Source organism: Periplaneta americana, chromosome 6 (genome assembly GCF_040183065.1).
Source record: "Periplaneta americana isolate PAMFEO1 chromosome 6, P.americana_PAMFEO1_priV1, whole genome shotgun sequence".
NCBI lineage: Eukaryota > Metazoa > Arthropoda > Insecta > Blattodea > Blattidae > Periplaneta > Periplaneta americana.
Window position 1 is genome coordinate 174,041,144 of NC_091122.1, and position 14,355 is coordinate 174,055,498.

A 14,355-nucleotide genomic window follows, 5' to 3' on the forward strand; every position below is an offset into this window, starting at 1 on the left:
TGTTAATTATTTATTCTCTTTCGGTTTTCCAAAGTTTCTACTAGTCCCATTCATGGTTGCTCTTCTAATAGTTCCGATAATGTATCTTATACTAGTAGAGTCAGAAAGTATCCGAACTTCGGGTGGCAACGCCGTGCTCTTTAGGCAACTTCTCTGCCTTATCCAAGTGATATGTAGCTTACTCTCCAGGCGTATAGACTCTGTGTGCTGACCGCTCAAAGAGGAGAGTAATGCTTGAAGTTTAGTGTTATTCATATCCAGGGTTTCGTCTCTTCCTCCTCCTCTTCCTCTTCTTCTTCTTCTTCTTCTTCTTCTCCTTCTTCTTCAGTCCCTTCTGCTGCTAAGCGTCTGTTTGCCTATCTCCGTCCATTTCATCCATTTTTCCCGATCTCTACACATTCTCTTCATCTTTACCATTGTTTTTTCGTTCTGTTGGCCTATTCTTTCTATTGTATCCTTGGTCTTCCTCTTCTCTTTCTTCCCTCCACTCTCATTTCCATCACCTGTTTAACCTTCCTTAGCTGTTTTCATTCGTCATCAAAACTAAAATACAAGCTACGAGTATAATCTTTTCACTGTAAGAAAAATCCTAATGTAAACAATAGCACGTAACTGAAGTGAGGCTTCATTGGCCGCTGTTTGGCGCCATAGATTCTCAGTACGTGTTCCCGCCTACTGTTGTACATTCTGTTTCATGTTAAACATTTCCCGTTACTCATCATGTAGGCCTAACCTCACTACTATGCATTCATTTGCTTAGGAAACATTTACTTTATAATTACCGTGATTAAAACTCACGTAACTTATTATATACATTTAAGACTATTTGTTTTTCTCCGCTTTTGAGAGGGTTTCTACTCTTATGTTTAATAACCACACACACCGAGGATGCAGAAATTATACTTCAGTACCACGTGCTTACGTGAACAACAACGAGCTCAAGTGACGCCAGCTTGTTACAAGAACAAACTACCTCGGTATTACTGTTGGTATTCATCCGCGTTCATAGTACATAACAAAATATAAAAGTAGCTTTTCTTTTACATAGCGTTTTACATATGAGTGAAGTTATATGTTTCATTGTATTTAACAACTAGAATTCAATTTTTTATTTTCAAATAATACAAGATTGTGGTTTCCAAATACGGACTATATTTTCCTGCGTCATGTGAGTGTTTCGACTGGGAGCCAATCACGGGTATGACAGCCACGTGCTTGTGTTTACATTAGGATTTTTCTTACAGCGAAAACAGTATATGTGAAGATTGTTAATTTTTTGGTCATACAGAATTATCTGTTATGGTTATTATTTGTTAATGACTGAGAGAAATTCGCTCCGACGCCGAGCACCGAACCCGGGACTCCCAGTTCTACGCGTTGGGTGCTCTACCACTGAGCTACGTCGGGACTCACTCCACATCACCGGGCCGAAAGGCCACAAAGGGGAAAAAAAACAAAAAAGAGAGATTCGATCGGGTTCTGTGGATTGAGCCTCGGCATAGCTCAGTCGTTAGAGCATCCAGTGCGTAGAACTGGGGGTCCTGGGTTCGCTCCTTGGCGCCGGAGCGAATTTTTGTCAGTCATCAACAAATAAAATACAAGTCCTGTGAGTTTGAGAATTTCAACGACGAAAATTATTGTATCCACTCCCAGTCGTGTTGCGCGTTATGCTTAAAACAATTTATAAACAGCTTGAGTCTAGAGTCCTTGTACATACGGGCTATTCTATATGAAATCGGTCAGTAAAAAAGCTCGCATTTTTTTAATACTCTAATTTTTTCCCTAGTTATACAAAGTGCTTAGGACAGTGCATTTTCAAAAATATACTATCGAAAGTCAAACGGTTTTCGTATTATTGAGCGACAAATTTAGCGTATTTTATAAAAACAAACCTCTTTCAGCGCTCAGAACTCTGGAACCATTTACTGCAGATCATTGAACGAGAGCTTATTTTGAAGCTGACATTTGGTAGGTTATGTTAAGAAGTAATACTTATTTTTATTGTACACAGAGAGACAGATAATCTGATTTTACTTGCTTTTAGGCCATTTGTAAAAATGTAAAAAAAATATTGAGGAAAAACCTTGCATTATTACGAGGGATTCGGCATTGTTTGCTTAGTGGTACGGCAATAAGTTTCGAGGGTATTAAATAAATTATTTTCACACGCCTGGGCTTGAACGGCGCAGTACCGCACTCACTGGCCGAGAGATGATGATAAGCGAGCGTTGGGCGTCATTTTACTCCTGTGTTTATGAAAACCTGTGATAAAGCTAGCCCAGCTATGCACTACTAGACAAAACATCACGTGTTTGTCTCCTGGCCTTGCTTGTCTCGGCTAGTTCCCGCCTCACAGTCAGATGGTTAGTTCACGCGCGTACTGTTTATTTTCTTTATTTGATATTTTAAATACTTTCTTATCAACGGTTCACCATTAAAAGTATGCATTTATTTGTACTTTCAATGCGGAATCTAACCATATATTTTAAAAATATTTTTTCGTGGTCAAAGGCGTTTTAATGAAGAAAAATCTAAATTTATCCATTTCCATAAAAAGTAAGAAAACCTGTTTACATGTCAACATAAACTTTAACTTCTCAGCATCAAAATAAACCATGAATCTGATCATTGGGTGAAAGGGTTTCGGAGCCACAACAGTTTGAAGTTGCTAATTTTATGAAAATACGATAAATTTAAATATTTTTAATTTAAACACTATGAAGTTGTGATTCCTCAAACTTTGCACAAAGCATTGTATCACAGTTGTCAGCGGACAGAAAAAGTTTCATTGTATTTAAAAATTGCAAGTTCAATTTTCTCTATATTTCGGTCGATTTGAGATGGAATAGCCCATACATACAACCATAGATAATTTTAATAAACTATTTTCAAACTATGCTGTTTAATATTAACGGCGAAATTATCAAACTTTGAAGTTCGTGAATTCGAATGTAGGAAGTCGTGAGGAAGGTAAGATGGAAGCAGTCAATTTATTTTGAGATTGGTATGAGAGATTCGAAAGATCTCGTAAGTTTAGAAAGAGACGTTCGATGTTGCTTCTGGATGTCTGTTTGTTTTTATCTTGGAAGGGTTAATTCGTCATTTAAAACGTTCCGAGATCTAAGTGTTTCATTAATGAAAGAGCCTTGGAATTCTTACATAAATTGAACCGCCGAATGAAGCAAACAAATTTCTGCCCACAATCTCATAACATGGAAAAGCTTAATTCTAAAAGGGAGTATGATTATATTTGGGCGTATACGTAGGTGATGGAAGTCAACTTAAATGATTGAGCATCTTCTGCGGGTTACAAGTACGGTACTGTTTTAGATATTATTATTTTCTGTCTTATAGACTACACTGTTCATATGTTTTATTCGAAAACATTTTTGTGCGAGATCGTGCGTATTTGCTTGGTTTCCGCACAAAACCAATCCGCGGAAAGTCTAAAATTCCACATTCAGTATTCCCAACCTAACACACATAACAATTTCCCTCCTCTTACCGCTTAAGTGACATATTGATTTTACTGCTTTAGGCTTTTAACATATTATTTTTAGAGACGTTCAATATAGTAATAATTATAAATTGGAAACTTACCACTGCAATTTCACCTAAATTGCACTGTTAATTATTGTTTTTAAATATTTGCAAAAATTAAGTAAACTCTACAACTCCACTAAAGTTACTGCATTCGTGATGCAAGTAACATTAAGGAAGCCGTGAAAAAATCAACAAGATTCCAGACTCATCATAGACTGGGGGGAAAAAAAAGACAGACGTGTATCACGGCCTGCTGGAGTATAGTAAACACAGAAAACATTTTAAAGCAACAATGTTGAAGATAGATACTTTTGTTTTGCAAATTTGCCGTCATTGAACAGAAACCAAGATGGAGATTTCATTGCAACTAATTAGAAATTCCTCTTTCAGGTATGTAATAAACGATCTTCGCACAAAATAATGTACGATATACGAGCGGTATGTTTTCTTTCAATTCTCGGAAATTAAAAAAGCTCAACTACGTTTCGCTTTTTCAAACTTTTCCTCGAACATGAGAACTTCAACATACCGCTCTTGTAACGCATATTACTATTGTAGCAATGTTTTAATGTATTTTTTCGATTCTAGCTGGCCAGGAGGAGGTTGTGAAGCTGTTGGTGAAGCAAGGGGCTTCTGTGAACGTACAGTCGCAGAATGGATTTACCCCACTTTATATGGCAGCTCAAGAGAATCACGATGACGTGGTCAAGTTCTTGCTTAGTAAAGGAGCCAATCAGAGTTTAGCAACAGAGGTGAGACGATGATTTAGGAGCGTAATATAAATGATGTTAGTTATCAATGTGAAAGTGAGTGTACAAGTAAATGCAATTAATTGAGGGGCTCGGGCGTAAAACATGGTAACTTACATTTTGGACAAAAATGAGGTTTATAGCGTATAATATGGTATCTTACATTGTGCGTCTAATGCAGTAGTTAGTTTTCCAGCATCTCAACAGATGACAGAAGTATACAGATTTTAGATTTCCTCGTACCTATATTTATGAACTGTTGTATGTATAAATGTTTACCTACCTAATAACTTGAAAACACTAAAACGTCACTTGCCATGTTTTACTCCTGAACTCCTCAGTTATAATGATTGTATATATGGATGGTCTAGTTCATACATGGGCACAATTTTCGGTTACGTGAGGCACTCGATTTGAAATAGTTTGTTTACTAGGAGAGAAGGCTGCAGAGTAGGATGGGAAATATAAATTGCTGTGACCTGCGTCACCTTATCGTAATCGCTAAGGCGGTCAGTGGCGAATTATTAGGAAAGAGCTTGGTTAACGTGAGACTCTCGAAAACTTTTATTCAATTTGGCAAATTAATTCGGTAGTTTTAATCATAAACCTCTTTACTGTTTCTCCGTCGCTGAATTGACTTAAATCACAGGCGAGAAATTGCGTAACCAGCCAATAATATTCCATCACGTTGTCTACGTTTATTTTCTTGAATATTCTGGCGTTTATCAAGATTACTTAATAGATTTGCACATTCTCGACCTAAAATAATTTCAGAAAATCTTATTTCGTTTTCTATGCACATTTGATATTTTTTTATAAATTTCTTTTGGAAATAATACGTTCCTCGTAGGCTACCTTTTAATGCAACGTGTTTAAGGTATAATGTCGTATTTAGTATACTATGCAAATGTTAAGATCGTAAATTTTCTTCGGAATAGTATGAAAAAATTACATTTAATTTGTCTTACCTTCTAATTCAGCATGTTCTTTATGACATAAGGAGTAATGTTGTTGTATATTAAATTTATTAATGCCTAATAGGATTTTCGAGCATAACATACATCGTATGTTCTCCCCTCTTCTAAACAGCAAAAAAACTCTTCCTCCCATTTCTCATGAAATAATCGTTTTCTAACGCGTATACACTACTTTGATAATGCCATTATGCCACCACTAATATTGCTTATAAAAACTGATATAGAACCTTCCCACGCCTGGGGAGGAACGGGGACTGTGAAGGTGATGTCACTCAGAGTGATAAGCTCTGTGAAGGTCAGTGAGGCACTAATTCTCAAGTGAGGCACGATGCCCATGTATGGTCTAGTTCAAAAGGGAAATATCTCAAAGTTGAATCTTTTGAGGCAACTGCATTTTAAAGCTTCATGTTGGTGTGAAAAATCCAATTAACACACTCTAATTCGAAATTTATAGTAGGCTTATATATAAAACATCATTAACAGAATTTAAGTAATTTCAATGATCCTTGGAATTTTCACAACATGAAGCAGGTTTTTCAAAACTTTAAATTTTGAGTTGTTTCCCTTTTGAACTGGGCTGTCGATTTGTACTCATCATCTTTTTTATCGTGTCCTCCTTTCGGAAGGTCGATTTCAAATATGCGTCCATTCATCTCTGTCTTCCCAAGCTGTTCCTGTAAGTTCTTCCGAATTTGATCTATCAATCTTTCCCGTGGTTTTCCCATTAGTCGCCTTCCTTTCACATTTTCATTTAATATTCTCTTTGTCAACCTTTCCCTTTCCATTCTTCTAAGGTACCCAAACCATTGTAATCTCTTAACATACGATATGTACTATACGGGGTAATTCATTTATCCCTTCCTTTTCAGTTTTATGCAGCGATACATTTTAAAGACTGCCTTCCAAATTTTCATGCCTACTTTTAATAGATATTCAGTGCAAGGTAATATGTGAAACTTGTACTTAAAATGGGCTAGTATGAGACCAGAAACAGAAATATACCACATAACATTATTCATTTCGGCGAAAAAGTATATTCCGGAAACTTTTTGAACCGAGTATGTATTGACGTTTTTCCTCGTTTTGCACGATTTATTATGTAGTTTTAATTTTTCTCCGTGATAAAAATACGAATAATTTTCCAAGGAAAATAAAAATTCTATCAGATATATCATTATAATAGCTATACGTATACATAATGTGTGTTGTGTGTCTTTTCTGGGTACAGAATATAGGGATTTAACATTGCCATGAGAAACATTTAAAAAAAAAAATAGTGAAGAAATAACTTAATCAGTGGACCATGTTTAGAAATTAGCAGGCTTTGACAATTTTGTAAACAACGCATATAGTTTTCTAGTGAAGAAAAAATCTTCTTTTAAAATCTTCTCACAGCGGCATTTATTATTGATAAATGTAATGTAATTACCAGGGAAAGGATTTATATGTAAATACATATTTACTTATAAAGCTAATATAATTTATATTTTGCATTATCTTTATGTTTCACAATGTGTAGGGTTGAAAAATCCTACTTTTATTTTCCATATTTTTCCATATTTTAGAGTTTAGTACATATTTTCGTTAATTTCCATATATTTTCCATATTTCATATAAAACAGTCCATATTATATTAGGTTTAACAATAAAACAAAACAAAATTCCATTAACTTTTAAAAATACATTTCAACAATAGAGATTTAAACACATGTTCAGTAATCCCTTTAACATCAGAGTTATTTGAAAATTAGCAGTCCTATCAACAATGGGAAAGTAAGTTACAAAACTGTATTAATTTAATTTAAAATTTTTAACAGACTTCAGTTGTGCAGCTCAACAGTTAAATGCCAGTCAGAGTACACATAGGTTCAGTTTTGTAAATCATACTATAAAGACGGTAAATATGCCAAAAGTACGTCATTCAGTCAATTTAAAATCAAAATTAACAAGTTACATTTCAGAATTTAAAGAAGATGGTTTATCAACTGACAATAAAATATTATTTTGTAATTTGTGTCAGTGTGCAGTATCATCTACACAAAAGTTCCTGGTGCAACAACACATTACAACTAGTAAACATCAGGCCAACAAACAACTAAATTCCAAGCAGAGACAATTGTTTTTAACACAACCAACAACATCGAATGTAAGATCTGAGTTTAACATCGACCTGTGCCGTTCTCTCATCTCTGCTGATATTCCTCTCTACAAACTAAAGAATAAGGTCTTCAGGGAATTCCTTGAAAAATATACTCAACATACAATCCCGGATGAGTCAACACTTAGGAAGACGTATGCTCCATCCATCTACGATGAGACAATACAGAAGATAAGAGATGAAATTAAAGATAGTTCAATTTGGGTTTCCATTGATGAGACTCCCGACAAAGAAGGTAGACTTGTTGGTAATGTAGTTATCGGTTTGTTAAGTGAACAATATTCTGAACGAATTCTTTTACATTGTGATGTTCTAGAAAAGTGCAATAACAAAACTATAGTTAAACTGTTCAACGAAGCTATGGGTATCCTGTGGCCAAAGGGTATTATGTACGATAATGTGTTATTCTTTATTAGCGATGCTGCCCCTTATATGGTCAAAGCTGGACAAGCATTATCTGTTGTATATCCTAAATTGACTCATTTTACTTGTGTGGCGCATGCATTTCATCGTGTGGCAGAAGTGGTCAGAGACAATTTCCCTAAAGTAGATTTGTTGATTTCATCAGTGAAAAAAGTATTTCTCAAAGCTCCCAGTAGAGTTAACGTGTTGAAAGAAATGTACCCTGAAATTCCATTGCCACCAAAGCCAATTTTAACTAGATGGGGTACATGGCTAGAAGCAGTTGAATATTATGCCGAACATATAGACTCTATTAACAATGTTCTCCTTGCATTGGACTCTGAAGATGCAGTCTCAATTGATACTGCGAAAACAGTTACCTGTGACATAAGTGTGAAGAATGACTTAGCTCACATTCAGCATACATTTTCATGCATCATAAAAACGCTCAAAAGTCTCCAAAATAGGCACCTTTCACTATCTGAAAGTTTTGAAATTATAAATAGTACTGTGGAACAACTGAATCGTGGTAGAGGTAAAGTTGCAGATGCAGTAAGAGCTAAGGTGGACACTGTACTTTCAAAAAACCCTGGATATGAAGAACTACAAAAGGTTGTTGCTGTGATGAGTGGTGAATCAACAATGAAGATTAACTTGGACTTATCCCCAGCAGACATTGTGAAATTGAATTATGTACCAGTTACTTCTTGTGACGTCGAACGCTCTTTTAGTCAGTATAAATCTATCCTCAGAGACAATAGAAGAAGATTCACTTTTCAGCACTTGAAAGAAATGTTTGTAACCTATTGTTATGGTAACAGACAATAAAAATTGTGTTTTGTTGAAACTACATTGGAAGATAAGGTACGTCCATTATATTTTTTGTTTAGTTTGATTAAAATGTACCAATATTTAACGTACATAGTCATTTTTTTATAATTTTAAGTCCATATTTAATTCCATATTTTGGTAAAAATCCATATTTAATTCCATATTTTGGTAAAAATAACTACATATATATTTACATATTTCATATATTTTTAGTCCATATAAATCCGTTCCCTGGTAATTACGTACTGTAAAAGTACAATCTTTCTCTAAGACCCAGCAGTTATGCGATCTAAAATAAATCTAAAAAAAAAATCTTTCTCAATAATAATAATAATAATAATAATAATAATAATAATAATAATAATACTATTATTATTATTATTATTATTATTATTATTATTATTATTATAGAATAACTTAGTAACAAAAAAATTAATTTTCAGGATGGGTTCACACCACTTGCGGTGGCAATGCAACAAGGACATGATAAGGTTGTGGCCGTGCTGTTGGAGAATGATACAAGGGGTAAAGTTCGTCTTCCTGCCCTCCATATTGCTGCCAAGAAGGATGATTGCAAGGCGGCTGCCTTGCTGTTACAGGTAAATTCCAAATTCATAATTCTTCTCTGAGTTACTCTCAGAATAAATTTTCAGGCAGTCTATGTGCTTGTATTTGTTCGTAAGAATCCATGACTGCAAGATGCATGGTCATGATAACGTTTTATTATTTTCGTATAGTGCCATACACAGATTTTTGATATTGTTGCTTGTGACTTATCTATACACCATTTTCGTTGTGTGCTATAAATTGAATATCTTACTTTCTGAATATAGGCTCATGCTGCAAAGATCAAAAGCACTATTAAGTTGCTCAAGTGTTTTGATTTTTAAAAATCAAATAGTTTTGAAATAATTCAGTTTGTATGCATTTTATTTTATGAATGTTAATTTAATGCTGACCCTTATAATGTACAAGAAATTATTTATAATGAATTTGTAATAATATTTTTATGTAGATAAAAACTGAAAAGCTGCCAAATTGTCAGATAAAAATGTTAATGACTGCCTCCGTGGTCTGTTGGTCAGCATGCTGGCTTCCAGATCAGGAGGTCCCGGGTTCGATTCCCGGGCTCGGCGCTCGGTGATTTTTTTCTTGAAGAAAAAGAATTCCCTGGGTGTCTAGAGTCTGGAAATTTGTATGAATGTGAGTGTGCCGGGTTAATATTAATTAACCAATCATCACAAATATAAAAATACATCAGGACTGTCGATGGGCAGTAACCTGAACACAAGTTTCAGCGTCACATTGTTGACAAGTAACTCCATCTGTTAGACAACCATAAAGCATCTAATAGATGCTATAGAGTTACCAACAACGAAAAAAAAAATATATATTAATAACATCACAGGCATTTACTGGCATATTAGAAAACAAATGGAAGAATCCGATGTTTTAAGCATTTAATTAATTAATTGATCGTAGAAACTTTGAAGATTGAAGTAAGACTCTGTTTATGTCGCACAGGTACTTTATAAGTCCCAAAAAGAAGGCAGTGCGCATGATCAGACATACAACGAAACAAAACTAATTTTATTGGCTCAACTAGTCCTTCTTTTGTGAACCAGATCGCTCGTCCTCTGCCTTCTTTCTGGGGCTTACAAAGTATCTATGCGACAAAACTTTTTTCTAAGACTGTACATAACAGCTGTAAAGAAAGATAAGCACTTGTAAAAGGATAATTATATTCTTTGCTTTTAACTTCACAGCACAATATTTCCAAGTCATAACAAAGATATATTGCAGCATAACTTTAAGAGACAGATGTGAATTACTTTTCCCGTTTCTTCTTCTTCTTCTTCAAATCTTAATTTTATATATTTGCTGTATGTTTTTTTAGTTGCTTGATATTCATATTCATATTCATATTTATTGTCATCATACAGCTTTCAGGTAGTGGTTTCCCTCACATTTCTGCATACGGTCCACCACTACCTTGCTTACATTCCATCATATATCCTTTATATTTCTCTTATCATCTATGCCTCCCCAAATCTTCCAATTAGCTAAAGTTAAACCCTGTTTCTGTCTATTTCTTCCTCCATCCTTTCTGATGTACAGTACTCTTAACCTTCTTTATCTTCCCTCAATATAATTCCCGAATGCTATGCAATACTGTCCACTTTACTTTTATATAGTAACATTCTCGTCTACATCTACTCCTCCATCTCTACTACTATCATTGTCATCTTTCATTACTGTTATCCCTACTTTTATGTTTATCGTTAAAACCTTTTTATCATCTGACTAGTATTCACTAATATTTCTACTATCTCATCTACTAGTTGCTTGATATGAATATGTTGCATGAAAAGTTACCTAATGTTCTTATATAACGTCATACATTGGGGGAAATTACATTTTAAAGATTGTAATTAAATATGTAATCACTTACTAAAATGTTAGCTAATCTTGCACTGAAAAGGTATATTAATTTTTTATGTAGTTACTGAGAAAATCTCAATTCAAAAGAGGTGATAATTATAAAGTCAGAATGGGAAATGCGTCATATTTATGAAGAATGAATTTTGTAACGAATTTATACAAAGATGATAAACAGGCAGGTTTAAAAAAAATGCTAGTTTTGAATGCCTGTGATCGATAATTGTTTAGACCCTAGAAAGAATAACAGATACAAATTCTATTTTTAATAAATCTTTGTTGGTTTGTGCAGAATGACCATAATCCAGATGTAACTTCAAAGAGTGGATTCACACCACTCCACATTGCTGCTCACTATGGTAATGAAGCTATTGCTAATTTGCTTCATCAGCGAGGAGCAGATGTCAACTATTCTGCCAAGGTTAGTATAAGTTGTGCAACATCTCAACACGTATCATTAATAATTATTAACCTTGTGATTCATGTGATATGCATTATGAAGTCCTATCCATTACACCTTTCACAACATGTTAATTAATTATAATAAAGTTTTGTGAACCCATCATTTCATGTAATGGCTATTTCATTACCATTATACAGGGTCATGCAGAATTATCTCCTCGATTAGAAACATAAATAACAAGAACAACATAGATTCTATTAAAAATTTTATGCTCGACCATGCCGAAATGTAGTAATTAAACACCTGGTAGCAGTCCTTTAATGGACCTCATTAAAGTACACCTATTCATTAACGTTCAGGTTTTCCACCAATCAGAAAACACCATTGTAGCAATATGAAAGCGCAAGTATCGATTATTCTCGGATATGCAATCGAAAGACAACTAGCGAAACGTCACGGAGGCTGGAAATCAAATACTGTCGCAGAAGGTTATGTTCTGTTACTATAATAATTAGCGTTAATTGTAAATAATATTCAAATAAATTCAATTTGTCATCTCGTTTTTCAATGTCTAAACCAATTTCCAGGTTATATCAAGATTAATGTTCGTTTTACTCTCTAGATTATATCAAGGTCAATGACATTTGTTCCTTGGAAAAAATCAATACTTTCGCGTCTGCGCACATTTCACAATTTACGAGATATTGCACAAGGTTACTTCCGCTCCGCAGTCAGATAAGAATAATATGAATACTTATGAATAATTTCAAGTTAGAAATATGGTCGAGCATAAAAAGTCGTATGAAACTTGTCTATAATGGTAATTAAGACGCTCATATGAAAATTATGAAACGCGCTTGCACTCGTTTCATAAACATACTCGCGTCTTAATTACTACCATTATAGGCTCGTTACATAATGTACTATTACCATCTTACAGAAGAATGTTTGCCATTTTGATATCATATTGTCCAAATGCTTTCCTTCTTCAAACAGTGACTGTGCGTCCTACTTCTTCAAAAAAGCATGGCTCTATTATTCCAAATTGTGCAACAGAATTCCAAACAGTAACACATCACTGTGAAGAGGTCGCTGATGCATTTCTTGAGGGTTCTCTAGGGTCCAATGTGGAATGTTTTGTTTGTTGATGCAGCTTGACAAATGAAAATGAGCTTAGTCAATATTGAGCACAAGAGCATCACCTGGAACATTTTTGAATATGGTGTCTCAAGCATCTTGGCAGTTGAGCAGCCACGTTGCCGAAGTTCCTGAACCACCATAACTTTGTAGTGATGGAACTTGAGGTCTAGGTGTAAGATTCGTCTGAAACTTCAATCAGATATTCCCAATAAAGTTCCTGAACCACCATAACTTTGTAGTGATGGAACTTGAGGTCTAGGTGTAAGATTCGTCTGAATCTTCAATCAGATATTCCCAATAAAGTTCCTGAACCACCATAACTTTGTAGTGATGGAACTTGAGGTCTAGGTGTAAGATTCGTCTGAATCTTCAATCAGATATTCCCAATAAAGTTCCTGAACCACCATAACTTTGTAGTAATGGAACTTGAGGTCTAGGTGTAAGATTCGTCTGAAACTTCAATCAGATATTCCCAATAAAGTTCCTGAACCACCATAACTTTGTAGTGATGGAACTTGAGGTCTAGGTGTAAGATTCGTCTGAAACTTCAATCAGATATTCCCAATAAAGTTCCTGAACCACCATAACTTTGTAGTGATGGAACTTGAGGTCTAGGTGTAAGATTCGTCTGAAACTTCAATCAGATATTCCCAATAAAGTTCCTGAACCACCATAACTTTGTAGTGATGGAACTTGAGGTCTAGGTGTAAGATTCGTCTGAAACTTCAATCAGATATTCCCAATAAAGTTCCTGAACCACCATAACTTTGTAGTGATGGAACTTGAGGTCTAGGTGTAAGATTCGTCTGAAACTTCAATCAGATATTCCCAATAAAGTTCCTGAACCACCATAACTTTGTAGTGATGGAACTTGAGGTCTAGGTGTAAGATTCGTCTGAAACTTCAATCAGATATTCCCAATAAAGTTCCTGAACCACCATAACTTTGTAGTGATGGAACTTGAGGTCTAGGTGTAAGATTCGTCTGAAACTTCAATCAGATATTCCCAATAAAGTTCCTGAACCACCATAACTTTGTAGTGATGGAACTTGAGGTCTAGGTGTAAGATTCGTCTGAAACTTCAATCAGATATTCCCAATACCAGAGCATGTTTAATGACCGAACTTCGTGGAGATGTGGTAACAGCAGGCCTCCCTGCTGTGATATTCTCGGGAGTCCGAACATTGCGATATCTACTGGACGATTTCTGTTTGAAAGTTGAACCTTTTGTCTGACATTTTTCAGTAGAATTTTCTTCCATGTTGAATCTTTCGTACACTACTTTTAACACTTGAATATAAATAATTGATTAAATGGTGATCTTACTCGTTTTAATTGTGTAAGCATGTGCAGCTTACAGCTGTTTCGGTGCTTCTTCACACCATCCTCACAGCCTACTAGATCTCGGCGTCATCTCGAACTTCGCTGCCTGTTGTGTGGGTGCGTTCGATTGTTGAAAAGTGTTGAAATGTGGTGTCAAATAGTGTGTATGTTCTGAAATTGATCTGTGTGTTGAGAATTTGATCAGGGGGTGTTTTAGTGTGTCTGTATATTTCATATTGTTCTAGTGTGTTGAGTTTTTGGTTTTTGGGTTGTATGTGTAGGATTTCCATAAGCCGAACACATAACTAATGCTAACCACACATACAATAACATAAATACAGACATGGAAATCGTATGATAATCGTATAATAATAATGATGATAGTGGTGA

The 14,355-nt window shown here is 34.9% G+C and overlaps 1 protein-coding gene across 16 annotated transcripts in view; it reads left to right on the forward strand.

Annotated features, from left to right (window-relative positions):
* Nucleotides 1–14,355, forward strand: part of LOC138702059 (ankyrin-3-like) — a 585,575-nt gene that overhangs the window by 429,154 nt on the left and 142,066 nt on the right. For all 16 annotated transcript variants that reach the window (XR_011332778.1, XR_011332779.1, XR_011332780.1 and 13 more), the window contains exons 4-6: nt 4,132–4,295; nt 9,104–9,259; nt 11,392–11,520. Coding sequence is in view for 11 of the 16 variants with exons in the window: in XM_069829582.1 (XP_069685683.1) it covers nt 4,132–4,295; nt 9,104–9,259; nt 11,392–11,520 (449 nt within the window). In the remaining 5 variants the exon portion in view is untranslated. The remainder of the gene's footprint in view (nt 1–4,131; nt 4,296–9,103; nt 9,260–11,391; nt 11,521–14,355) is intronic.